The 26,195-nt window shown below is 39.0% G+C and overlaps 5 protein-coding genes across 7 annotated transcripts; 1 reads left to right on the plus strand and 4 right to left on the minus strand.

The window, feature by feature from the left end:
• Positions 1 to 282: 282 nt before the first annotated feature.
• On the minus strand, positions 283 to 6,217 carry LOC135727685 (uncharacterized). Its single transcript, XM_065245643.2, has 2 exons — positions 5,458 to 6,217; positions 283 to 3,928 (listed from the first exon to the last, which is right to left on the minus strand). Exons 1-2 carry the CDS (start codon positions 5,864 to 5,866, stop codon positions 453 to 455), a joined length of 3,885 nt encoding a protein of 1,294 aa, XP_065101715.2. The 5' UTR covers positions 5,867 to 6,217; the 3' UTR covers positions 283 to 452.
• A 144-nt stretch (positions 6,218 to 6,361) lies between these two features.
• LOC135727686 (uncharacterized) lies at positions 6,362 to 9,608 on the minus strand. 2 transcript variants are annotated; one of them, XM_065245645.2, is made up of 3 exons: positions 8,531 to 9,608; positions 7,979 to 8,386; positions 6,362 to 7,868 (listed from the first exon to the last, which is right to left on the minus strand). In XM_065245645.2, the coding sequence occupies exons 1-3, from the start codon at positions 8,835 to 8,837 to the stop codon at positions 7,066 to 7,068; spliced, it is 1,518 nt and encodes a 505-aa protein (XP_065101717.2). In that variant the 5' UTR covers positions 8,838 to 9,608; the 3' UTR covers positions 6,362 to 7,065. The 2 variants fall into 2 exon arrangements, with proteins under 2 accessions (XP_065101717.2, XP_065101716.2); XM_065245644.2 differs by having other exon boundaries at positions 7,979 to 8,404.
• A 1,079-nt stretch (positions 9,609 to 10,687) lies between these two features.
• prss1 (serine protease 1) lies at positions 10,688 to 12,921 on the plus strand. The gene is made up of 5 exons (XM_065260946.1): positions 10,688 to 10,824; positions 11,054 to 11,213; positions 12,027 to 12,280; positions 12,367 to 12,503; positions 12,627 to 12,921. Exons 1-5 carry the CDS (start codon positions 10,695 to 10,697, stop codon positions 12,774 to 12,776), a joined length of 831 nt encoding a protein of 276 aa, XP_065117018.1. The 5' UTR covers positions 10,688 to 10,694; the 3' UTR covers positions 12,777 to 12,921.
• Positions 12,922 to 13,071: 150 nt separating this feature from the next.
• Positions 13,072 to 18,538, minus strand: LOC135743305 (uncharacterized). Of its 2 annotated transcripts, none has more exons than XM_065260944.2 (2): positions 18,389 to 18,538; positions 13,072 to 16,188 (listed from the first exon to the last, which is right to left on the minus strand). In XM_065260944.2, the coding sequence occupies exon 2, from the start codon at positions 16,167 to 16,169 to the stop codon at positions 13,194 to 13,196; it is 2,976 nt and encodes a 991-aa protein (XP_065117016.1). In that variant the 5' UTR covers positions 16,170 to 16,188; positions 18,389 to 18,538; the 3' UTR covers positions 13,072 to 13,193. The 2 variants fall into 2 exon arrangements, with proteins under 2 accessions (XP_065117016.1, XP_065117017.1); XM_065260945.2 differs by lacking the exon at positions 18,389 to 18,538 and adding an exon at positions 18,239 to 18,378.
• Positions 18,539 to 19,097: 559 nt separating this feature from the next.
• LOC135727691 (uncharacterized) lies at positions 19,098 to 25,925 on the minus strand. Its single transcript, XM_065245650.2, has 2 exons — positions 25,810 to 25,925; positions 19,098 to 23,506 (listed from the first exon to the last, which is right to left on the minus strand). The coding sequence occupies exon 2, from the start codon at positions 23,480 to 23,482 to the stop codon at positions 19,571 to 19,573; it is 3,912 nt and encodes a 1,303-aa protein (XP_065101722.2). The 5' UTR covers positions 23,483 to 23,506; positions 25,810 to 25,925; the 3' UTR covers positions 19,098 to 19,570.
• Positions 25,926 to 26,195: the final 270 nt, after the last annotated feature.

The following is a 26,195-nucleotide window of genomic DNA, read 5'->3' on the forward strand; positions in this document are numbered from 1 at the left end:
AAGAAATATAGAAAAATATATAAAGCTTTTCACATGGCAAAGTTTAGTCAAAAATTAGATAAGATTTAAGCCGTGCCCACACATATACTTTTCTTTGGTTGTATTCCATATTTAACACATTTAAGAGAGTAGAAATACAACTTTACTTGTATTGTGTCATTAGTAGAACATCAAAATAAGACAAAGATTTTTGGGGTTCATCAACCAAAACAAAAGTTAATAATTTTTTTAAAAATATATTTATAGTTTGATTTTTGTGGTCTGTAGAATAAAAAAGCACATGAACACATGAGTTGTTCTACTTGAAAATTTAATGACTGAATAAAAAAATCTTCAACACATACTCCACCAGCTTAACAGCAATGTACAATAAAACAGCAAAGGAACTGTCTAAACGGAGGTGTTATTGGATACAGTTTTTGTGATTTGTATATTTTTTCTTTAAATAAAATTCAGACATCTCGCTGTGCATGTTGCATATAATGCATTTGTAATTCTAGCTCTCCGGGCAAAGAACAACCACAGATCATGCACTGGAACAAGTGATCTGGGGAAAAGGGCATTTTAGTGCCAATTTTATGTGGTTCAGTTGGCTGGGCCAACTGAGGTAAATTTCCAACTTGTGGCATGAGTGGCATGTCATTGATGGTGCCCTGTGAAGTGAAGAAGATGCCTTGTGGTAGTGGACCTGGAAGTTGCATTGGATGAGGAGCAGATAAATTAAGGGTTGGAGGAGGAAAAGGTGGCGTGATGAAAGATGAGGGCTGATTTAGAGGAATCTGTTGGCTAGGAATGAGGGTTACATGCTGTGGTGCACGGATGTGGCCTTGTTGAATTGGTCCATTAAGGAGGGCTTGGGTAACAACTGGAGCAGTTTGAAAAGCCCACAATGGAGGTCTGTCTCCAAGAGAAAAATGGGCTGATGTATATGCCATGTTCATCGGTCCCATCTGGTTTGAAGGAGTCGCACTAACCCAAGTAGGAGTTATCTGAGTCTGCTGCTGTAGGTGTGGTTGATGAAGTTGTTGTTGCAGAAGCTGTATCTGCTGTGATGACTGCTGTGGCAAATGTTGGATTAATCGGTTTTGATGCGTCTCTAATGCATCCCCAGGCATTTCTTGAAAACTCGCAGTTGTAGGCATTTCAAAAGATGATTTTAATCCCCAGGGATTTGTGTTCTGCAAACCGGAAGCACCAGTGGATTGCATTATACCTCCAGTCTGTCCCATTTCTACTGCTTTCACCATACCCGATGACTTCTGGATTTGCAAATCTTCCTTTCTGACATCATCTATGGATGGGATATCCATGTTAACTTTGTCATTCCCCGCCGAGATACTGAAGATCTCTGGCTTAGCTGTTTGTATTGAATCACAGAGTGTTGACCACCTTGACTGGTGTGGGTCTTGAATACTAAGTAGCTGGTTTGGTGAACTTTGGTGACTCTTGGATCTTGGTGACTGTGATTTCACATCCAGTAAAGAAGGTCCATCCACATGGCATGGTGATTCTGGAGTGGTCTTCTGCTGGCTGGAGTTTGGTGTATTCACCCAGACAGAAGGATGCTTGGCTTTCCGATCCTGTTCGTTGGCAGTCATCTCTGCAAAATGATTAGGAGGTTGCGCAGATGCTGCCTTAAGATGACTTCCCGGCCACTGCATCTGCACATCGGTCGACTGGGATTCTAATAAACCTTTCTGAGAATGGAGCAGCTCTTCTGGCGAGGGGATCTGTAGTTGCCATTTTTGCTGCAACTGAACTGGCTGGGATTGATTATTCGTCTGTAAGTGCTGTGATCTCCGCTGTATGCTTTCATGTCTGTCTGCATCAAAGCCATGCGACTGTTGTGAAAGAATCTCACCAGGAACAGTGTTTTGTCGTAAGGCCAAGCTTCTTCCGCTGTCTCTGTCAAACCTTGGCCGACCTCTCCTGCCACTACCTGCAAATTCTCTTACTCTACCTCTTTGAGAATGTAAAGACAAAGGATAACCATGACCATGACCTTGCCGTTTACGGTTGTGTATCTTTTGATGTACAAGCAGACTGCTAAGCCAAGGGAAGGACTTATGGCACTCCTGGCAACGATGGGGTCTCTCCCCCGTATGTGTATTAATGTGATCACGGAGCAAGTATGCTAAAGAAAAGCTCTTGTCACAAAGATGGCATTTGTAAGGCTTTTCACCGGTATGGGAAAGCATGTGGCGCTGAAGCTGACTTTCATCACTGTAGCCCTTCCGGCACTGCGTGCACCGGAACGGCTTTTGTAGATGCAGCCTCTGGTGCGTTTTCATGTTGTGGTGAAATGCAAAATCCTTACCACATTCCGGGCATTTGTATGGCTTCTTACCCGTGTGGATTATCGAATGCTGCTGCAAATAGCTGCTGAATCGAAAAGACTTCTTGCACACCGGACACTGGTAACCTTTGTTATGTATGCGCATGTGGAGCTCTAACACTGATCGGTAACGAAAGCATTTGCCACAGTCTCTGCATCGAAAAGGTTTCTTCTCTGTCTGGTCTCCCAATCCCCCTCCTGACACACTCTCAATATCTGCATCATCCTCTTTTTTATCACGTACCGCATTAACATGATGGGATGTGTTTACGCCCAGTATGTTCGTCATATGCGTTTGTGAGTGGGACTGCAAGCTTTGTTCAGTTGTGAATTTGAGCGGACAAAACTGACATGCATAAACTTTATCAAACTTTTTACCATTGCTCATTCTTTCATACTCCACTTCATGAATTAACATGTGTGCTCTTAAATCGGCCGCTTTATAAAACATCTGAGGACACAGAGGACAATTGCGCTGGCGCTCGACATCACGGTTCGTGTTCTCTTTACCTACTTGCCCCAAATCTCTGCCGTGAGATACCTTATGGTTGGCATTATTTGCCTCAGAAGTAGCAGAATCAGAGATTTTCTTGTGTTGGCGACAATGGGCTCGCATGTTTTGTGCAAAAGCAAAGCTTTTATTGCAGTGTGAGCAGTGGTAAAGCTTTTGGCCAGAGTGAAGATACTTATGCTGTTGCAAAAGGCTGCCATATTTAAAGTTCTTCCCACATACGTTGCACTGGTGTGGTTTTTCTTCAGCGTGACAGCGTCGGTGGTCCTCCATGACATAGCGATGCTTGAAGACCTTATTACAATCCGGACACTCATATGGTTTTAGAGCAGCATGGGATCGTTGGTGGATATGCATTGTTTCCACACTTTGAAAGCCTTTGTTGCACTCTAGGCATCGATACGGACTGTCCAATGAGTGACTCCGCATGTGGGCATTTATGGACACCCTGTACTGGAATTCCCTGCGGCACAACGGGCAACGAAAAGGCTTCTCCACCTTGTGTTCACAAACATGAAGTTTTAATCTTGTTGTGGTAGAGAAACATAAACCGCACTGCTCACACTGATACTTTCGCGGTTTCCTCTTGTATACCTTTTCGACTGGCCTCCTCCTCTTACGAAAGATTTGTGAACGGGAGACATTTGATACAAATTTAGGTTTGCTGTCTTCTTTATGAGTACTGCGATGTTTAATGAGGTCGCTTCGATGTTGGAAAGTGATGCCACATTCCTTACAAGCGAGGGAAGCCTCTTCATCCTGGTGCATGTGAAAGTGTCGATGCAGGTTGTATGTTTCCCGACGAGTGAATTTTTTACCACATTCTTTACATTCCAAGCGGCTTTTCCTTCGCTTGACAGCTGAAGTCGTCCCAGCACTTTTAGATTCATCCTCTTCTGCCTTCTCTTCTGTGTTGCTCTTATCCTTTGTCAAGCTGTTGGGATCTTCTGTTTCCTTAACCTCCCCTTTCGTGCCTTGTGTTGATTCGCCACGAGGTTCAGTTTGTTCACTTACATCGGCCAACTCCTCAATGGTATCCTTTGGGCTGGATTCTTCTGCTGTTTCCTTGCTGGTCTCTTGCTCTGTTATAACCAAACCAAAAATATTAAATATTAAAATATTAAATATAGAATAGGTCATTCATATTTCTATTTGTGACCATGCCTGTGATAACATAGCTTAAGTAATTTTTGTAATTTACCGTTTTCTACAAAAATATCCTATATAATGTAAAGAACTTTAATATTGACCATGTCAAAGATTGAAATCAATGTGAAATCAATAACTGAAATAAAACTTTGATGCTTGTAATTTCTAAATTATATTAGGCTGGTTTTCACAGACAAGGTCACATTTGGGTCATTTCAAACCTAAGAAGAGTACAACTCTTAGAACACATATTTTAACAACTTAAAGGAACAGTATGTAGGATTGTGGCCAAAATTGGTATTGCAACAACAAAACTTATGGCTAAAACTGGTACTGCAATCACCCAACTGGTGGCCAATACACAACATGACAACATAAACATCAGTTGAGGGCTGCAACTCTACTTTTTAAATGACAATATCCTGGCCGGACTGCTGTTGTCAGTGATATAAGTATTTGAAATGAAAATGTTTTCTTAATGTCTAGTGACATATCAGGGTCATTTTATGAGTAATTGATATAAACTTCTTACATACTGTTCCTTTAACAATCCCTACATCCACTGGTGAATGTGTGTGGAGGGGAGCGCGTGCGTGTGTGTGCGTTAAATTTATACAATTGGGCTGTTGAGTAGTTTATTCTGATTGGTTGAGAAATGTCTTAAAATAACTTTTTAGTTATTTCTGTGGTAAATAATACACACCCATGGTTTAACAGCACTACGAACATATATTATAAAAAATCTAAATATTAAAACTTTTTTTAATTTAATCTTAACTATTTTTGTGTGTATTACTCAAACTTTTTTGTTTATAAAATTCTAATATTTACAATTAAAACTATTACGTTAAACATGTGACATACGTACTATAAACATGACGTGTGTCTTGAGATTCTTTTTTAAGATTTCTACATGAACAAATACGGTGGTACACTTTAGTAATAACTATAGTAAACCACAGAAAAATCCCTAGATACTACAGTCTTTTTGAACTTTACCCTAGTAAACAGTTCGTCAATTCAGGGTAGTTAAAACTATAAAACACTAGAGAATACATTTAAAAACTGCAGTAATTACTATGTTACTGTAATATTCTATAGTATTTGCTACAGTTTATCGCTACAGTATTAACTATACTATTTTATGTATTTTTTGCCTACTGCAGTTTACTACAAGTTACTAAAGTAAAAACTAAAGTAAACTACAGTATTGTGTGATGTTTTTCAGAATATGCATAACCGCATGATTTTGTAATTTCTCTTGATCTCCAAGCATGAAAGGGTTAAAGAAGCGGTTGTGTTTCTGATTGGATTAGAACAAGCCAATAACAGAGTAATAATTACTGCCCGAATAAAAAAACGCTGCATAGACAAATTATATGTGTAAAACAGTGCAAAATCGCGCGATACCGAACATAAGAGTGCCATTTAATGCCTGCACATGATTCAGATTTATGCCTACCTTTGTTTTCCTTGTGCAAATAATCCGACGTGACCTTTCCAGGCTCAGTGGAAACGGCTTGATCGCCATTGCTTAGCAAATCCACATCCATTCTTTGCTCGCCCACCTCAGCTGTCAAATTACACGACGATTCCGTTGCGTCTTTGTTGCTTGGCGGTGAAGTATCGCCATGTGGGCATGAATCTTCATTTGCTGGTGGAGACGGAGCATCATTGTCTGTCGTTGTTTGAACTCTGCTGCCGCGTACGCAATCCTCCACTTTACGTTCAACTGTAGTTTCAGATGCATGCTGTAGTATCTCTGCTGTGAACGTGCTGTTTTGAAGTTCATTATCTAATGGTTGCTCGGATTCAGACCGTACAGTAGCCATTTTCACATTTTTTGCTCTTTTCTCCACCCACAAAAACATGGAAGCGAGCGATTGATTGGAAGCATGCGTTACGTCACACGCGACCACTGCGACTACATTTAAAGGGACACAGAATTATTCTCATTTTTGATGGTTCCGATTTATTTTCATTTTAGCTATACATATAAATATTGATTTATTGGTTTAGCTGATTTATTCATAACGTGGGTGCGTATGCACGACAGTCCATTCCAGATAATCATTTGTAATGAACGTTTAGAACAGAAATGGCAATAACAGTGAACGTGTCTGAATGTACAGAGACATGCATGCATCGCAGGTATTGATAATCATACAATACACATACTGAAAAGTAAAGCCTATAGAAAATATTTTTTTTTTTAGAAATAGGGCTATACAGAATTATTACATATACTTATTTGTATTAAACATTTTGATGACTTTATTTGAAAAACATTAATACAAGCTATAATTGTACTACCATATGTTTTTATACACATTTAAATCCTGGTATAATAGGGAAAATGTAATAAATGTATTGATTGCTTTTATTAAAACTTGTTCATGGACAATGGACATTTTTTCCCCAAGTACAAGTGATTTTTGTTCTCAAAATATCTTGCATTGCATGCAGTTGTTGGGCAATCTATCTACAAAAAATAACTCCAATAACTACATGTATTTCCACTGAAAATCTATGTAATAAAATTTAAGGAGCATCTGAATGTTTTTTTTTTAACTGAAAAGGGATATGTTAAAATGTCATTTTGCCCCAAACCTTGGTGCCCAGGATCAAAAACATTAAATAAATAAAAATGATAAAAAATAAAAGCTGACAGTGTCCTTCATATATGACTAATCTCCCCACAGCATATTTATTTAAGAAATTCAAATCTGCTAAAAGAACCTTTTCCCTAAACTTGCATTTGTTATATATAAACTTAAGCAAGCATATTTGTAAAATGTCAGTAATTTACTATAAGCAACAGAAGAGTACAGAAGTGAATTAAGATAAAGCTTTGAGCTTAAGATGCGTGTGTATATATATATATATATATATATATATGCATATATATACACACACACTTTATTATGTATTTGCTACAGGCATAACAAAATGTGGTTGCTATGACATGGCACAATCTGCAACTAGTTAGTATTAGAAAACATTGCTTTAAAATAAATACATTTACTGTAACCGAATACAGTTATTTTTTTCCCCACACCTTATGGCAACGTCAACGTCTGCGTCTCCTTCTAAGGTCTACAGTCCTGCCACGACGTGGCCGTTGGGTTGTATCGCCAATGTCAGCCAATGGTTCAGTATGTCTGGTTCCATCTAAAATATCTGGAGGTGGCGGTAGAGGTGAAAGCGTTGCTGGATCTTGCAGCTCTACGTGTTGATTCTCCTGAGGCAGCGGTTGCTGCAATAACTGTTCTTGATAAGGCTGCTGTTGTGGAGGTTCCTGTGGATGCTGTGTAGCTTGTTGCAAGTGCTGTTGCTGAAGTTGTTGCTGCGGCATTTGTTGCTGCTGAGCCTGAGGTTGCTGATTCTGCATCTCAAGTAGTCCCAACAGACGTTGCAGGAGTACATTATTCTGCTGCAAGCTATTTGTAAGGGCCTCCTGCGAAGCCACGAGTGTCCGCATATCTCGTCTGAACCCTTCGCCGAAGTCACGCAGGTTCTGTTCCATACGATCCCCAAGCTGTATGGCTGCTTCTCCCAGGCCCCGAAGTTCATCTTCCAGCCAGGAACCACGTGGAGGAGGGGGCTCCAGTGGGCCCTGGTGGGTCCCTAAAGACGGTTCTGGGCTTGGCTGAGGGGTCCCATTGAGGAAGGGTGCACTGTAAAGGGGTGAAGGAGGTAGCCAGCGTTCTGATGTCGGAGGTGGTACTATTCCCAGGCCCAGGCCTAGACCCAGTTTATCTTCCATGCTGTTGTCCACACCCTCACAATCACCATCTCCATCATCGCCCTCCTGCTCACCAGCTTCTTCTTCTTTTTCAAAACCATCTCTTTCAGAACCATCTCCTATTGTAACTAAAACAGATAAAAGCTTGATATTAATGCGTACGTTAATCTTTACTATCTCCCATGTTTAACATACTTTAATTTTCTACACATCCAGGTTCAATCACCAAAAACCTTACCAGGATCAGTGTCTGACAAGCAAGTAAAACTTGCTGTTCTTCTGGTGCTTTGCTTTTGACGTGATTGCTGGAGTCTGGGACTAAGTTGAGCAGACCTTCCCATAATCGCAGCCCCGCGGCTGGACGGCAGATAGCAGGAACGGTGCCTTGCATCAGCCAGTCTACCACCATTACGTCTCTTCAGGTCATCCCAGCGTTTCTTTACTTCTCTTAGAGTGCGTGGGACTCTAGACACAGCATTTACACGCTCAAGTATGCCAGCCCAAATGCGCTCTCTTTCACGGCGCCGAAGCCTCCCAGCTGGACCAAACAGCTCCCCCTCACAACGCGTCACCTCGGAGACCAGCACCTCCAGCTCTGCTCCGCTAAAGCGACTCTTCCTTTTTCCTACACCTCCTGCGGCGAATGCTGAAGAAACACCCCTGTCTTTAATTGAGATATACTTTAAACATTCACATTTACTGTAAGTGTACAAACTTATTTGTCAGTGAGGGAAAATGTATTGATAGGAACACTTCCTACAATCACTTACCTTTTAAAAGGTTAACTTACTTTGTTCGATTGGGATGAGTTCATCTGAAGACATCCCCGGTGCAACTATGTTAGGATGAACAACCACAACGTTGAAAGGCAGGCTGCCAGGCAACCCTCCATTCTGGTGGTCACAGCTTCCCTCCGAATCGTCATCTTCTCTGGGAAAACCATCCTCGGAGACCCCGCCTCCAAAGGGACCCTCTGGAGACTCCACTTTGATATGCATGGGAGGTGACTGCTCATACAGCAAACCCCCCTCCTCGTAGTACTCAGTCATGGATATGTTGTAGTTTACTGACACACCAATCTGACTGCCTGACAGCATGCCATTCACAAGAAGGGTGAAATGCCACCATGCCTAGCCATGGCAAGTCCCTCATTGCTTCATTGTCATGTCTAACAAGGATGCGCTTAGTAATAAACAGCTAAAAATACTTGAACAGCAGCAGATTAACGTGCCATTTTACAAAAGAGCTGATTGCACGTCATTACAGATGTGACTTTTCTGTCTGTATCTTAATGCATGTAAACAAACCTGTGGCTTCCGTCCACAAACGAAACTCGGCGACGTGCTGTCATTGTTTGACATAATGTATACGTTTCATTTATTACGTCGTTATTAAGAGATCTGAGAGCTCACTTAAAGCTCGAAATACGTTTAAAAATGACATTGAAAAATTAAGAGGCTAAAAAAGAAGAACAATAAATGTAAAGAATTCATGACCAATGCGGCTGTTTATACATTAAAGTCAGTATTTATATTTAGGTATTATCTTGAACGTAAGGGCCAAAATTACCTTTGTCGCAGTAATGCGCATATATGTTGCCTGACATCCGCAATGGATGCGCATTCCGCATAAATTACGTTAGCCGAGACTAGCTCTTCAAATGCAAAAACTGTCGTAGGACACGTACCACTTTAACGAAACAGTATGGGTTTAGGAGCACAACAGTCCGAATTCACTCGTCGAATGGTGATAAATAGGTAAATAATTGTTAAATCCGATTAAGCAGCATAGGAGCGAAGCTAACCTCTTAAAATCCTAAATGTACACAGACCTCATCTCGTCGCGTGAATGTGACGTCACGGTGAGATAGTGTTCTTGTGGGATTTTTGTATTTTGGACTGTTAATAACCACATATCAAACACATTTATCTAAAAGCATCTTTAAAAACAGTGTTTAATCATCGCGTCCATATAGCTTTTTTATCGAAATGAAATAAATAGGGCTGCACTTAAACTACCGTAAATGAACGCTAGCTAATTTTTCTTTTAGGCTTAACGTTACATTTACTCGCCGATTAATATTTTTCAGGATAGTTATTTAAAGTCAACTTTGTATAGATAAAAAAGCTGCTCAACATTTTCACCGTTAGACAAATGAAGAGAGTATTGGCCAATAGTGGCCGGGGCATGTTGTCAGTTGTCACAATAGAACTGCCAGTAAATAGTTTACTATAGGCTTTTGGCTAAATGTAAAGACTAAAACTTTTTAGGGAAATAAATGCATTGTAGCCTACACATATGATGACTTAAAAAAGACCCATGTTTTGAGTTTAGTGAAAATATGCTTTGTCATATAAATAAATATTTTTCCAAACAGTCATTATAGTTTTTAATCTTTGCGTGACCTTCTACTGCCATATGTATACTCCCACAAGAGCTAATGATTTATCTGTAGACTAATTCATGTAAAAAGTTACTATTGTATCAAGAACCAAGTTAAGTCAAATTTATCAACTACTTTTTGTATACCCACCACCTTTAAATATAAAATGTTACATTTACAGATCTTACCCAAATTGCCAAAATTATTTTCAGTTAAGCAATGTTACTACATTTATAACACACTGAACGTTAAAACAATATGCTGCCAAATCTTTAGTTTTTTTATATTTAAAGAGTTTTAATATTTAGGCCACATTTGACATATTTTACTATTTATCTCGTGACACACATTGTTATTCATACGCAATTAAATAATAATTTAATATCACTACAAATAGTAATTCCAAGATATAAATAAGAGTTGATGATATGTAAACATACTTTTATTTAGCCTAACTAAAAATTATTTGCAAAATTAGTCTGTGAGAAAATCTATTGCACATGTCAAACCACATGCTGGATTCACACGCTTGTTGCTATTTCAGACTTTGGTAATGCATAAAAATGTATCCATGTCCTTGAAAATGATCTCCAGCAGTGGAGTGGACCCAGTATATAAGGAGAGACCTAGAACATACAGAACACACTCAGGTAGCGTAAACATGAAGGCTCTCATTCTTTTGGCTCTGTTCGCTGTGGCCTGTAAGTACACTGAGCAGGGAAGATTTAGGCAAGAATTATTACAAACCTCTAAAGGTCTACTTTTTAAATCATAGTCCAATTATTTAGAAATTTATTCTACATAGAGGTGCTCAGTAACAGTAATGTTTTATATTTATTTTCTGTTATTATGACTATAATTTTGTATGCTATAACTTTTTCACATATTCAAATACTGTATGCTTTAAAACAATAACTTTTGTATTCTCAGATGCCGCTCCTCTGGATGAGGATGATAAAATTGTTGGTGGATTTGAGTGCACTAAGAATAATGTCAAATACCAGGTGTCTCTAAACGTTGGCTATCACTTCTGTGGTGGTTCACTGATCAGCAACCTCTGGGTTGTGTCTGCTGCTCACTGCTACAAGTCGTAAGTGAAATTCTTTATTCTTACAGGTGTGCATGAAATATGGCAAGAAGGGGTAGTTGTCACGTTGGAAATATCTCAGTAACTATAAATCCTCTTGCACAAATGCTTGGTTTCTTTATCATGTTATTTCTTAGCTATAGACCTGGTTCAAAATTTAATTAACATAATTTTTGTGAAATATGTCCTACAAATATATCCTTAAATCATGTCTCATATTATTGCTTAAAATGTGTTTTAAACTAGCCTGGCTAACACCAGACAAATTTGCACGCAAGGCAGCATGAGGAAACCCAGGCTAGTTTTAAACATTGTTATCTCACAAAATTTGTTAATTACAATAAATTGTTGCAATGGTGGTTGGTTGTTTTTAATATTTTAGTTGGCTTGGCAGATTTATTATGTATTTAAATGTAACCAAAAAGCCATTAATCATCCATAATAGACTATATAATTACAAAGTCCCAGTGTGACCACCCATAATGTGACAACATGCCCCTGTTAAATGCGCTGAACCACATTCCTGGGAAGTAACAGTGGATGTGTTTAATAACTTTGGTAGTATCAAACACTTATGAGTGCCCATACAAAAATGGACATTCAAAAATAAGCCTACCTTGAGGAAAAAAGGACCTATTTAAAGTAGCATTTTGTAAAACATAATATCCAGGTTAACACCCAAGATTTAATTTAGTCCTTCATAAATTTCATTCCGAAAGTGCACACTTACGACTCACTAAAAATAAAGTTTGTCATTCATGTTTAATTAATATTTTCTGTATAAATGAATATTCACACACCCGTTTCTGTGTTCAGCCGTATCCAGGTGCGCATGGGTGAGCATAACATTGATGTCACTGAGGGCACAGAGCAGTTCATTGACTCTGCCAAAGTCATTAGACACCCAAGTTACAACAGCAACAATCTGGACAGTGACGTCATGCTGATTAAACTGAACAAGGCTGCCACCCTGAACTCATACGTTCAGACCGTTGGTCTGCCTACGAGCTGTGCTGCCTCTGGTTCCAACTGCCTGATCTCTGGATGGGGAAACACTAGCGCAAACGGAAGCAAGTGACATTAATCTTATATGAAAAGTAACTTAATAAAAAGGTTTTAAATCAAAAGTGAACTAATAAATAATGTTTTTCCTCAGGTAACTACCCAAGCCGCCTGATGTGCCTATGGGCTCCCATCTTGAGCGACACCACCTGCAAAAGTGCCTACCCAGGTCAGATCACCTCCAACATGTTCTGTGCTGGCTTCATGGAGGGAGGCAAGGACTCTTGCCAGGTAAGATGCTTGGTAAACATTTTGATGACATGGTTAAGTTTGGTTTTAGTTGATTTATTTAACAGGGACCATTCATATGCCACTGAATGTTGCAATCATTGCTGAATCTGTTCTTTATTACAGGGTGACTCTGGTGGCCCAGTGGTATGCAACAATGTGCTTCAGGGTATCGTGTCCTGGGGTTATGGCTGTGCCCAAAGGAACAAACCTGGTGTTTATGCCAAGGTTTGCAACTTCACCACCTGGATCAGAAACACTATGAACTCCAATTAGACATTTACGTGACATTGCAAAAATAAAAAATGAATGGTGTACTCATTGTATTATTTTTACATTGTAATTTGCTAAATTGATGTTTGTCAGACATTCTTATAACATCTAAAGAATTTCTTAAAAATAAAAATGACTTTCAGATCAATTTAAGCAATATCAGTCTACACTTTTATTTGCTACCAGCAATAGCTTTAGATCAACTGACAGTAATTCAATCACAATAAAATACTACAAATCCAAAGAGCAATTTTACACAGATGGGAGTCTTTCTATTTAAAAAGAACATCAGCAAGGTTTATATCACATGATAAACACATTGTTTAAAAGTTCAGAAAAATGTCAGTCCTACACAAAATCTATACTCACACATTCACTAAACAAAAAATGAACAGTATAAAATATTTCTTCAGGGAATATTCATATTTCTCCTCTGGCATGTTCCAAATAATGTCCATGCAATGCAGGAAGGTCAGAAAAACGGGCATTGCATTCAGCACAAACTAAGTCACCAGCTGTCGTCTCTGCCGTCATTACGGATTGTGATCGGTTTGAACCGTTTCTTTTTTGAACTGTTAAAGATTTGTCATTGACACGTACTGGCATTTCATTCATCTGTACATCATCACTCAGAGAATCAGGAATAGAATGGGTATCTGATGACAGATGAGGTAAAGTCATAGTGGGACTCTGAATTTTTTTCTGCAGCCGTTGTGCTGGAGGTAAATACAGGGAACCCATTTGTGATGAGGAATGAGGTCTTTCTCCATTTGAGTGAGAGAATGAAAGAAAATTATCTGATTTCTGAACATCAGATTGCCTTGAGGAATAGTCACGGCTGTGACGTTGGTGTGGACGCGATTGATTCAACTGAATGTGAGAACGACCATCTCTTACAAGTTGCCGCTTCCTTGCTATTGCCCTTCTATCTTCAGAGGTGTGGCTGAACTGATGGTGAAAAAGAGAGTCCAGGTTTTCAAAACTAGCACTGCATGTAGCACATTCATAGGGTTGTACATTGGGCTGCAGATCAGGTGTCTCCATCTGACTGTTACTACAGTGAACAACTCTGTGTCGCCGAAGAATGACAGCACTTGCAAAGCCTTTTCCGCAAATGTCACAAATGTAAGGCATACTTGACCCATGCCATTCCTGCTGGTGATTCTTCAGATGTTGCGCAGTTGAGAAGGTGTGAGGACAGAACTGACAGATGTGCGCATTGAGCTCTGGGTGTTTTTGCAAATGCTCATTGTACAAGCCCACGAATCGAAACCCCTGATCACACTTGGGACAAAAAAAGCGTCCCCTCCTCTGTCTATGGAACCGCTGATGAATCCAAAATTTACTCCAGTTTTTAAAAGTCCTGTTACACTTACCACAAGTGAATACTTGACAGCGTGAATGAGTAAGCATGTGGGCTCTTAGCCGGCCTACATGCCGAAACATTCGCCCGCAGTGTGGACAGAGGTACTTTCTTGGGTCTGCTTTTTGGTCTATGGCATTGAACCGAGATACAAAATAGCTAGATTTGTTTGGATAGAGGTTGTTTTGATGATCATAATCAGAAGTAACCATGACCTTAGGAGGGCAAGCAAGTAGAGAGGGGCATTTTTTCCGTTTTTGGGGCAAAGAAATATCTTTTTGGGTAGGAGATTTTACAGAAGGAAACGTTGGACTTGCCCTTGGCAATTTTAGTGCTGTTTTTATTGTGGGGGAGGACTGGGGTTGTAACCGTTTAGCCGAATTGGAGCTGGAAGCCTTTGTTTTTGTGACCCGCATGTATACACAATGGTTGTAGTGTGTTTTCAGCTCAGAAAGTAGACTGAACTTTTGATTGCAACGGTTACAGCTGTAACGTTGGGTATCGGTATGTCCTTGCAAATGTAATTCATACTCATCTTTGTTCCCGAAGCTTTTTTTGCAAAGGTGACATCTGAAGGACACAAGACCAGCCAATTCCAAATCTTTAAGGGTCGCATGTTGTTGACTTCTACCTTCACAGGTGTGTGCTTTTAATGGTCCGATCTGAGAAAATCCCCTACCGCATTTTGAACAAAGGTAAGGCTTGATGTGCCAATGCACTTTCTCGTGAACGCGAGCAGTACACGCCTGAGTAAAGGATTTGCCACACACCTTGCACGAGTAAGGTTTTTCCCCACTGTGTATTCGAAGGTGGATTTTAAGGACCGATTTGAAGCAAAAGACCTTGCTGCATATTGGACAAGCATGGGGTTTCCCTCTTCCTCTCCCTCGTCCTCTCCCTCGTCCTTTTCTCCTTTTGAAGGAAACTACTCGATTACCACTATCATTTTCTTGCTTGTCAGTCATTCCCACTGGGGTCATGTTCAAGTCTGCAGCTCTGGTTTGGGGTCTGTGTGCATATTTCCGATTCCGACATTTGGATTTATGGACTCTGGAGTGAGACCGAAGGTTGGAGACTTGAGCAAAGGCTTTGCCACAGTCCGGGCAAATGAAAGGTTTTTCTCCTGTGTGGACACGGCGATGAATGATATATGCTGAGGAATGATTAAACTGGCGACTACAATATTCACACTTGATAATCTGTTTCTTTTTACGTGGCCGTCCTCGTGAAGAGTAAGAACATTTAGATTTATCTTCTATCATTTCCATAGAGCTATCCTCTGCACTTCCTTCACTCAAAGATTTCTGGTTGTCCTGCTCCGAATTAGTCCCTTGTGAATAAGGGGATACATTTTCGGAAGGTGTTACCTCTATTGATTGATCTACAGGGGCATTATCCGAAATTGCATCTAATCGGTTCAATCCTGTAAAAGGTATAACTTGTGATGCTCCTTGGTTTTCAATGTCGCAAACTTTTTTATATGTAATATCAACATTGATTTTTTTGTCAGAATCTTCTTTGCATTGGCTATCACCTAAATTAGATGTTTCAGGGAAAGATTTATTACAATCAATGTCATCAGCTTTTCCTAGTGTGGTATTCCGATCTTCCACAGATGTATGGAGTATTGAAGATTGGCCTTCATTATTGTTCGACACTTTCCCCGATTGACTCATTAATGTTGGTTCATTATCTGTGGCGCTGGATGGACAATCAGAACATCTTTTTGTTTCTGTTGGAACATCAGAGTCATCCAAACATTTCTGAGTATCCATGTCACGCTCCTCAGGAGATGTCAAATCAGAAGGTTTTAACTGCTCTGGAAATGTATTTCCATCTGTTTCACAGGAGCCTTTATCTCTCTCCATAGGTAGGACGTCAGTGGCGGCAGGTGAAGGTTCATTCACTTCTCTGTTCTGGGAGCTTAATGACAGACCTTTTGAAAGTAAATCACCCATTTTTGTTACAGCATGTTCATTGGTTTCTGTCTCTTCAGAGTTAGCTTCTTGACTCTTAACCTCTCCTTCAAGCATGATCCTGCTCAAGCTGAAACTAAACAAACATAGAACAGAGTAAGCAACAAACATCACATATTGCTTTAGGTGCACACAAGGTTGTGGATTCGATTCCACAGAACACACATAAGAATAAAATGTAAACCTTATAATTCACCTATAGTAATTAATGATGCATCTATTATATTTCACTGTCGTTGTAGTTGTAAAAAAAAGTTCAAATAAAAATCTTAATTTTTAAAGATAAACTTTTTTGTATACTTGGAAATTCACTATTCATTAAAGGGATAGTTCACCCAAAATTTTAATTCTCTAATCATTTACTCACTCTCATTGTTACAAACCTGTAAACATTTATTTGTTCTGATGAACCTGAACCAAACCATTCACAAGCAACAATATCTTCCATAGTAATATTTTATCCTACTACGGAAGTTAATGGGGGTTATGATCGGTTTGGATACAAAAAATCTTCAAAATATCTTCCTTTGTGTTCATCAGAACATTTATACAGGTGTGTAACAACATGAGAATGAGAAAATGATCATTTTTGGGTGAACTTTCCCTTTAAGTGTTACTCTGAATTGCAGCAAATTGAAATTTTTATTACAAACAATAGTAGCTCAGTAGTATAGTGGACAATGATTTAATAAATGATTTCACTAATTCCTTTAGAATACTTTAATGAACACCAGCCGCTGTTTACCTGTTATCCAAGTAAATATGTTTACATTCAAATAACTTTTGCTATAAGATGTAGCACAGCATCCTTGGGAACATACATACACTAACATCAAAACACAAAGTCAGGACTAGGCCTTAGTTAAATTAAGATGTTTAAGCATTTTTTATAAACATGCCTTAGAAAAAGAAGTTATTGGTGTTTCTCTTGAGACAAATCAATGGCACTGGCATATATTAATACAAGCTATTTTCTGTTGAGACAGCTCAAACATGTGTCTTAGTCTAGGACTAACCTTAAGCCTTGCCTGTGAAACCAGGGGTTAGCATCATAATAAGAACAAGGCAAAGTAAAAAGCAGTTTAAAAGGATTGATCTCCCCAAAATGAACATGCGGCCATCATAAATGACACACAGTTGATGGTACCCATTGACTTCTACAGTATTTGTTTTTCCTACTATGGAAGTCAATGTGTACTGTCAACTGTTTTGTTACCATCATTCATCAAAATATCTTCTCTTGTGTTCAACATGGTTTAGAAAAACATGAGGGTGAGTAAATGATGACAGAATTTTTGGATGAACTATACCTTTAACTACAAGTGAAAGGGAGAACAGTGAAATCTTTATTTATTGCCACATTCCTGGGCTTTGTAGTGTAAGCTTATTTGAGCAAAAACAGATGCAATGCTAATAAGAATTGCTTGTAAAAGAAAAAAACAACGATTAGGTATTTGTATTGTTTGTCACTTTGTGTAATTCTACTAGTTCTACTAGTTGTGTTTTACCACAACAAAGGAAACTTTCATTCATTGTCTGAGTCTGACTCTTTCCTAAATGACGTTTTCCGTCTGTAAAATATAATATAATAAATATATACGTATAATATAATACATAAAGTGACCATGGAAATTTTATTTTTGCACCTTCAAGAGAAGGTTATCACAATGTGTTTATGCAATGCTGCAATCGAAACGTTTCCCCAAAGTTGATTTTCATAAGCAAGAACACTGATTTATTCTTGGTCAGATTAAGCAATTCATTCAGATCGTTAGTACATAACTTACATCTCTTTTATAATATTCATTCATTCGAGAACAGGACTACACTAATCAGCAAATACAAGAAAAGATTTTGTATGAATACCGTCTTGGTATAATATTCAGACTGCAGACGTTTGCGCAGGCCCGAGCATCTGTAAACGTTATTCTGCAGCCTGCAGGAATGAACGCGTGCATGCAGCGGTACAGTTAACGTTAGCCCGGGACCTTCTTGTCAAACTAATGCTGCCTCTGCACCAAGTTTTCATTTAGCATTTGGTTTATTTTGATAAAAAATTATTAGTTAAACTCACTCATTGAGTTTAAATATAAAATAAATATGACTGGGTTATCTCAACACCTTACCCGACAAAGCATCACGTCAAAATCCGCATATTAAGTCGGTCCTAAAAAACATCCTCGTATATTAATCTTTGTTTTTCGGATGATACAAGCAAGGTTTTATTTTAGCACAAATTACATGTGAGCATGCAAACCAAGAGCGCACACACCAACCTTTTAAAGACCAATAACGTTCCCAAACGCAAATATACAAAAGAAAGGTCGCTTCCGTTTCCGTTACCAATAAAAGCCGCTTTGTCGACTCCAAAAGTGGTCGTGCAAATACAACCTAAATATGTAAAAAAAAAAAATAATAATAAAGTTTTATCATCTTTTTAGTTTGACATGGGTGCTTTAATTCCACAAATGTTACGTAAAGCATATAATTCAAATATTAAATAGTTCATATTGTTATTTATTATTTTGTATTATTAAATAAAAATACAACAATAAATTGTTTAAAAACAGACATGTTATAGAATGCAAGTTTGTGAATTGAATATAAATTAAATTTCAGATTAAAATTACGTGAAATTTGCAAAACTAGAGCAACTAAAATTGTATTTTCATTGATCATGCTTATACAGTGCTCTGATTTTCAAGACAGTTTTACTTTAAGATCCAAAGCAAGTTATTTAATAACAAATGTTCAAGCACTTCAAATAGTCACGTTTACATTTACTTATTTAGCAAGCACTTTTGTTAAAAGCACCTAACAAATGAGACCACATTGAACATTAATTTACAATGTTTAAAAAGTTTACAAATTGCTTAAAATTCTATCGTTTGTTGACTTAGCTCCCTTTCAATTCCCCCATTTTACTCACTTGTTCATAATATCCTAACACATTTAAAGGATTATTGATAATGACTGCTAGTGAACTGAAGACAGAACGGTGCCATTACCTTTTATTGATGCAACATACAGCCGGATTACATCAGAACATACTATTTACAGAACACTAACAATACACGATGGCTACCTAAAACCAGTTATTTACATTACTATCTTACAGTTCGTACAGTGTATTCTGCAAATATTTCTCAAGATAAAAAAAGCTATATAGGCTATTTCATAAAATACAGAGAAAAGAAGCTGAACATGTAAGTTACAAACCATTAAACTATAAGACTTCCAAACAGATATGAAACACTACTTAATTACTTTCAAATGGATTCATCTTTTAACTACCCTTCAGAATGTTTTTATTATGTACCAACAGGTGCTCTCCTTGTATGCTGAGAATACTGTACAAATGTAACTTTTTTCTAGTATTTGGATCCAAAAGACATAGGTATATAGCAATAAAGTAAAGTGATCACCTTATCAAAGAAAAAAAGCTCAACTTGCTTTATTTACAGGTAAGGCTTAATTTGTAAAAGTGTATCTGAATGTTGCTGCTCTATAGTTTCAGCCTTTATAGTGTCAGCCTTTATAGTGTCAGCCTTTATAGTGTCATTTGTTGTCATCGTCGTTGTTTGAGGGACTGGACCTAAAATGCGATGAACTCTTCTCCTGTGATTTTTTAAAGACACAGAGTCAGGATAGCCACGTTGGCATATTTGACACTTGTATAGATTGGGTTGGCTTTGCTGTGCAATTCCCTTTACTAGCTCAAGGCCTCCAAAGAGACGATGGACCCTCCTTTTGTGGTTTTGGAGAGAATTCATATCTGGAAAGCTGTAAGAACAGATCTGACATTGAAAATGACCGGGTGTGAAATTAGGCTCAGTTCCTTTTGCCGACTGGAAGACACCACCCACAATATGATGCACTCTCCTTCTGTGGTTTTTCAAGGATTTTATAGTGGGATAGGTACGCATACAGATCTGACACTGGAATGGCCCAGAACGGCTCGGGTCTGTAATGCTCAAATTAGTTGGTTTTGTCACTTTTATGCGATGAACTTTTCTTACATGATCTTTCAACGACTGAATCTTCGGATAATAGCGGAGGCAAATGTGACATTGAAAATCAGTGGGTGGCCTGCTCTGTGCACTCGTTTGGCCTAACTGTTCCTGTTTTTGTTTCACTGGCAGGATTTGATTTTGGTTTATTTTATGAACATTTCTTTTATGCTCCTCAAGTGCCTGAGCACTTGGACAGTTATGGTCACAAATCTGACACGACAACATGGCAACGGGTTGCCTGCTGTGTGAGACCAAGTGCCTCTTTAGCCCATCTAGACAACTGAACCAACGAACACAAACTGGGCAACGAAGATGATTGCTGGTATTGCTTTGATTGTGAACCGACTGTTTCCCCTGACCTGCAGCATCGCCTCTGCAATACAACCGTTGGTGTCTTAGCAAGGAACGGCGACCTGCAAAAGTCTTTTGGCACTTAGGGCACGTCTGTGTTTGCGGATAAGATCCATGATTTAAATTCTTCGGTGGTAAGAGTGCAGATGGCTGTGATGCCTGAAAACCTGTAGACATCCCAGTAGGTACCTGTGACCGTTGCATTTGGGAAAATGAACGCGTTTGCTGCGTAGTTGGAACATGCGATTGTGTCACCTGGTTAAATGAGTGTGGGTGAGGCTGCTTAGTTGGAGCATGCGATTGTGTCGCCTGGTGAAATAAATGAGCGTGAGGCTGCTTAGTTGAAACATGTGATTGTGTCACCTGGTTAAATGACTGACGATGAGGCTGCTTAGTTGGAACATGTGATTGTGTCACCTGGTTAAATGACTGAGGATGAGGCTGCTTAGTTGGAACATGTGATTGGGTCACTCGGTTAAATGACTGAGGGTGAGACTGAGGCTGCTCGCTTGCCTGGCTTTGAGATTGCTTGTGCATCTGTTGATGTGCCTCAAAATCCATCCACGATTGCAAATTCTCACCACAGTGAGGACAAATGTAGGACTCCTGTGCATGGTGTTGCAGATGTTCAAACAGAAGTCTGGGACAAGTAAAAGAGGCTCCACATTCACAAGTAACTCTTCTCGGGAGCACGGACGGCAGTGACATAATACCCCAGTTGCTGCTGCTACTTCGACTGCTCTCCTGTCTGACTGCCGGGGTTTCTGTAGTTGGCGACAACACAAATAGGTTTTCCTGAGCTGCTTGCGGTTTGCTCTCCACAATTCGGGGATCAGCTGGGGGATTAGGGGTTTTCACCTTGCATATTTGTCTGTGCGTGTTCATGTTATCTTTGCGGCTGAAGAACCTGCCACATTGAGGACATGGAAACTTTTTCTCAGGTGCAGGACGACCAGATGATTTTTTCTGAAAAGAATTTTGCTGTTTTAACTTGCTTGCTCCACAAATCCTCACGTGCTGCATCAGACTGAATCGACGAGAGTAGCTTCTCTTGCATCCGGCGCACACAAACCGTTTCACACCATCACCGGACACATGCACCTGAAAGCCATTACTTAGTAACACTGACCCCATTTTCTTGTCATTACCAGGTTCTACAATAACAACATCCTCATCTTCATCTTGGTCCTCCTTAACCATATCCTCCAAACTGTCCTCATTATCTGGGTCCTCTTGATCTACATCAACTAGAACATCAATTTCGGCATCATCCAATGGCATGGTCCACTGCTTTTCCCCAAATGAATCTTTTTCCTCCTCCATTCCAACTTTGTTGGCTGGTAATTCTACTGTTTTTGTTTCTGTTGATTCATTTTGTTTGGAGTTGATGGAAGCAAAGGATTTTGGTGAATGCATCGAATCCTTTGGCTTTAGAGATGAAGACGCAGTCAGATTTTTCCCCGCTATTGAAAACTCTGTGCTCTGCTCCTCAGTCTTTATAGAATCTGTGCCTACCCCAACATGATGCGTCTGTGTTGGATTTTTTTCTGAGTTTTGCACGCTTTTATTGGAATCATTTTTTAAGCTCTGGAGTTTGATATCATCCTGCTTGTCTACAGTGGCAGAGGTTATCACTTCTGGCCTACAGTTATGCCTTTTGAGATTGCGCTTCCACACGTAGCTACGCTTGCATTTAGAACAGTGGAACCGTCTTTGTGGCGGTGTTGCTGTATTTGTTGTCGGAGTCCTATTTACTGCAATAGGTACATGTTGACGGTTTACGGCAAACCTAGCAGGGCAGATGTGATTCTCTGCAGCACAGATCACAAATTGTTGGCAACGAAGACAAAATTTAACTCTCTCTTTCTTATGCTGTGCATGATGCATTATTAAGCTGTCTTTGTCCTTGAAAACCCTACGGCAGATGCCACACTTATGTCTGCCTTCCACGTTGTCCTTGCCAAAAAGCTTTTGACGCGTCTCAAGCGACACCACAGGGTAGAGAGTTTGCGTCACGGATATAATCTTTTTTTTCTTTTTTGAAGACAACATACCAGTTTTTACATATGAAGGAGTGCTCGGGGAACAGGGCACTTTTTCAGCATTTTTTGCTTTAGATTGATTCTCCATTGTCTCAGGCTTTAACACTGCTATAGGTGTTTCATCCAGCATGGGTGCCCTTGGTGAAACTTTTCTGATAGGAAGGTTTCTCTTGCTTAGTACAGGGGCTGGCTGTCTATGACTCATGTAGGCAGATGCTAGTATCTTCAGGATTGATTTCTTATTAATTTGATCGGAATCTTTATATGAATCTGGAGGTTTCTCATAGTCATGCTCATAATTTTTTGATGTGGCAGAGGATTCTAAAGTGTCACAGTTTTTCTCAAGGGCAGGCTCTTGCTCTTCCATCACAGGGTGGGATAAGGAGCACTCGTGTGGGTTTAAGACATTTTGATCTTCCTCAATTGAGGCATTTTTATCCACAGATACAGTTACATCTGTAGTTGAAACCACCTCAGCTTCAGAAAATGCATTTTTCACAACTGTTTCTTCATTAGAAGGGTTTAGTGACAGATTAGGAGAAACATGGCCAGAGGCCAGGCGGCTGGAGTCTGTTTTGCTGTCTGGCTCAATTTCCGAGCTTATGGGTTCAGGATTACTATCCAGATTCGAGCTGACCTGCGCATCTTGCTTGTGTGACTTTCTATGTTCATCGAGACAAGATAAATCATCCAGCCCCTCACCACATTCACAGATATACAACTCTTGAAAAGCAGGAGGGGGCACCACCATGCAGTGGTGTTTCTCAAGGAGATCTGCACTTGCAAATAAGCTTCCACAGTTGCCACAAGTAGGCTGTATTGACATCGGCTGATGAGGGATTTCGTTTGCATGAGATGCTTGGTGTACCAGAAGTGATGCCAAACTCTGGAAAGTAGCTGAGCATGCAACACAGCTATAGGTTTTGGTGGTCCCAGCCGACATGGTTTCTTGAAGTCCAAGCATTTCTCTGATATTGTTGAGTACTCCCTATAAAAGAAAGCATATGAACTAAATTAGTGGCACAACATAAGACAAAAAATGTAAATCATGAAAAACTGTGTTGCATTTATGGTGTAATACATAAGTGTACACATTTTATTTCTGATTAAAAGGTCCCATTCTACCTGATCCCATTTTCAAACTTTAGTTAGTGTGTAATGTTTCTGTTAAGAGCATAAATAATACCTGCAAAATGATAAAGCTCAAAGTTCACTGCTAGGCGATATATTTTCTTTAACAGAATTCCCCTTTAAAGCCTACAATGAACAGCCAGTTTGGATTACAGACCTCTACTTTCAGGTTGAATAATGTAGAATATATGTAAGACTATTGCCATTGAGTAAATTATTTCTATGTGTGCTTGTTTACATAAATAGTGTACAAAGTAAATTGTATGGTTCTTTTGCCACTCAACCTTGTATGTGCCATGCGCATAGTATAAAGTTCACGTTGATGGTAGATCTTTCATACTGACCAATAACATTTACATTTGCCTTTAATGTCACATTGGAGAAGGGGTGTATCTTAAAACTGACTTGAAAGTTGATTGGTTGCTCCCACATGTGTACTGTCCAATAGCATTTTCTGACCCGACTGACAATTGGATCAGTGGCGGCTCGTGAATGCTCATCCGAGGGGAGCTAATTCAAAATAAGTGTTCGGAGTGTCATGTGGGTTGCTTGCATTTTCAAAATATGTGTTTGTTGCGTCATGTAAACCATGTGCATCACGTGTTTTGTCAAAATAAGTGCCTGCTGCACAAGCGTCAAAACCGTTTATGATTAAAGAGACGCTCACGTTCAGGAAATACACACAAGACACTCCCTTAACAGTAAACTCTTATTACACATGAGATTATGTGAGTATCTAGCAAACGCGAGCGTCTCTTTCATCATAAACCCTTTAGACGCGTCTGCAGCAGGCACTTATTTTGACAAGACACGTGATGCACACAGGATCTCTCGAGGGCACATATTTTGAAAAAAGGAAATGTTGTGACGGACTTAGCATCGAGCGCCCTTGAAAAAAGAAGTCACCGGCCACCACTGAATTGGAAAAAGAAAATCAATTGGCAATTAAAGAGCGAGAGAAAAAAACCTTAATTTAACATGACCATTTAATTTACTTAATAATATACTATTTTATTTATCTATGTTTTAAATTATGAATTAAATAAAGAGTTTTAAAATGATCTATTTATTATTCAATTTAAAAATTCACAGTTTTATTGATCCATTCATCTTCATTTTAAAGCATGCATTTAAACTAACATGTCTATTAATTTGTCAATTTAAGAGTGTTTGATTAATTTCCTTTTTTTTATATTTTAGTCATTTTAAACTGGCAAAAAAAGTCTCCTATAAAAATTAACATGCACTAAGATTAATAAATTCTGTGGACATATTTGTCTACATTGTTAGTTCATGTTAGCTAATGCTTTAACTAATGGTTAACATATACAACCTTATTGTAAAGTGTTAACATAATATTTATATTTTCTGCTTTATATTCATCTATTCTTTGCCATTACAGTCATTGTAAAAAAAAAAGAACTTTTAGGCTTTGTAAAAACTAATGTAAACCTGCACATTTGCACATTTTTCCCCATTTTCTCTAAATGTAAAACCACACAACAATAATCACAGCAGGGTGTAATCTGGCTATTACATTGCATTTCAATCACAACATTCAGTACTCTGTAAACGATGAGAACAGTATTTACATACGCTACTAGTAATAAAATGCAGTGTTTACTTAATTCAGGTAACAGAATAACATTTTAAGTGTAACCACAATGGGCGCTAGTTAACAGTACAGTGACCATAGCATGCTTCGATTTAGTTAGGCCTGGCCACTTCCCCTTCTACCGCTTTTCTTAAATACCCCATTAAATGAGGCTCCTTTACAACAACTAAAAATCACTTACAATAATGCCATGCACGCTTTTCCTCATCACAAGTCGAATTAACTTGAAGCATTAGTAACACAGAGCGACCAAAGGTGACAACAATTGCGCTAACGACAAGCATTGCACTGACTGCTGCCAATTTAGCATGCTCACCACACTAGCATTTTATAGACATTAATTCACCTGTAAAACATCATCGCGAATAAAGCATGTTTAAGATGCTTTGTATACATCAGCATGAAGATTATGTTAATGCCGCACATGTCGCTTGCTTGCATGCAACCGCATCATCTTTACATTTACGTTAGACCGCAGAAATTGACTGTTTGTACGAGTTGATAAGAATGATTAGTATAGAAAGACACTATTGCCTTACACTCACCTTGAATCAGTACGACTCGCAAACTAGTATGCATTTACTGTAAGTAGGTATTCATTTCGAATCTGGAAAACACTCCTCATGCAAGAGTCCGTATAGATGTCGTTTTAACAGTGCACTATAGAGGGCAGTATGCTTAAACGCGCGCTCAGGTTATCCGCTCTATTAGAGCAGTAAAAGGCAAAGGACGCCACCAACTGGTGTGAGGGACCTGTACTGTTTTCCCTCCAAAAAAGCTTATGATACATTATATTATCACGTTTTGAAGAATATGTATAGCTAACTGTTTAGTGGTTCCTTTGAAATGTCTTTGCTATGACATTTTATGTATTATGATTACGGAGTACACCATTTTCATTTGAATTGGTTGTACAACACAAGCATATATT

The sequence above is a fragment of the Paramisgurnus dabryanus genome, chromosome 13 (assembly GCF_030506205.2).
Source record: "Paramisgurnus dabryanus chromosome 13, PD_genome_1.1, whole genome shotgun sequence".
NCBI classification, from domain to species: Eukaryota; Metazoa; Chordata; class Actinopteri; order Cypriniformes; family Cobitidae; genus Paramisgurnus; species Paramisgurnus dabryanus.

What these genes read in the sequence shown, in the direction of transcription:
- LOC135727685 (XM_065245643.2), bottom strand. Translation starts at nt 5,866, where the DNA reads ATGTTTTTGTGGGTGGAGAAAAGAGCAAAAAATGTGAAAATGGCTACT. An exon ending in TTTGCACAAGGAAAACAAAG is followed by an intron (nt 3,929 to 5,457) that starts GTAGGCATAAAT and finishes TGGTTATAACAG; the next exon opens with AGCAAGAGACCAGCAAGGAA.
- LOC135727686 (XM_065245644.2), bottom strand. Translation starts at nt 8,837, where the DNA reads ATGCTGTCAGGCAGTCAGATTGGTGTGTCAGTAAACTACAACATATCC. An exon ending in ACTCATCCCAATCGAACAAA is followed by an intron (nt 8,405 to 8,530) that starts GTAAGTTAACCT and finishes TCTCAATTAAAG; the next exon opens with ACAGGGGTGTTTCTTCAGCA. An exon ending in CTTGTCAGACACTGATCCTG is followed by an intron (nt 7,869 to 7,978) that starts GTAAGGTTTTTG and finishes TATCTGTTTTAG; the next exon opens with TTACAATAGGAGATGGTTCT.
- prss1 (XM_065260946.1), top strand. Translation starts at nt 10,695, where the DNA reads ATGTCCTTGAAAATGATCTCCAGCAGTGGAGTGGACCCAGTATATAAG. An exon ending in GGCTCTGTTCGCTGTGGCCT is followed by an intron (nt 10,825 to 11,053) that starts GTAAGTACACTG and finishes TTGTATTCTCAG; the next exon opens with ATGCCGCTCCTCTGGATGAG. An exon ending in AAACACTAGCGCAAACGGAA is followed by an intron (nt 12,281 to 12,366) that starts GCAAGTGACATT and finishes GTTTTTCCTCAG; the next exon opens with GTAACTACCCAAGCCGCCTG.
- LOC135743305 (XM_065260944.2), bottom strand. Translation starts at nt 16,169, where the DNA reads ATGCTTGAAGGAGAGGTTAAGAGTCAAGAAGCTAACTCTGAAGAGACA.
- LOC135727691 (XM_065245650.2), bottom strand. Translation starts at nt 23,482, where the DNA reads ATGCTTGGACTTCAAGAAACCATGTCGGCTGGGACCACCAAAACCTAT.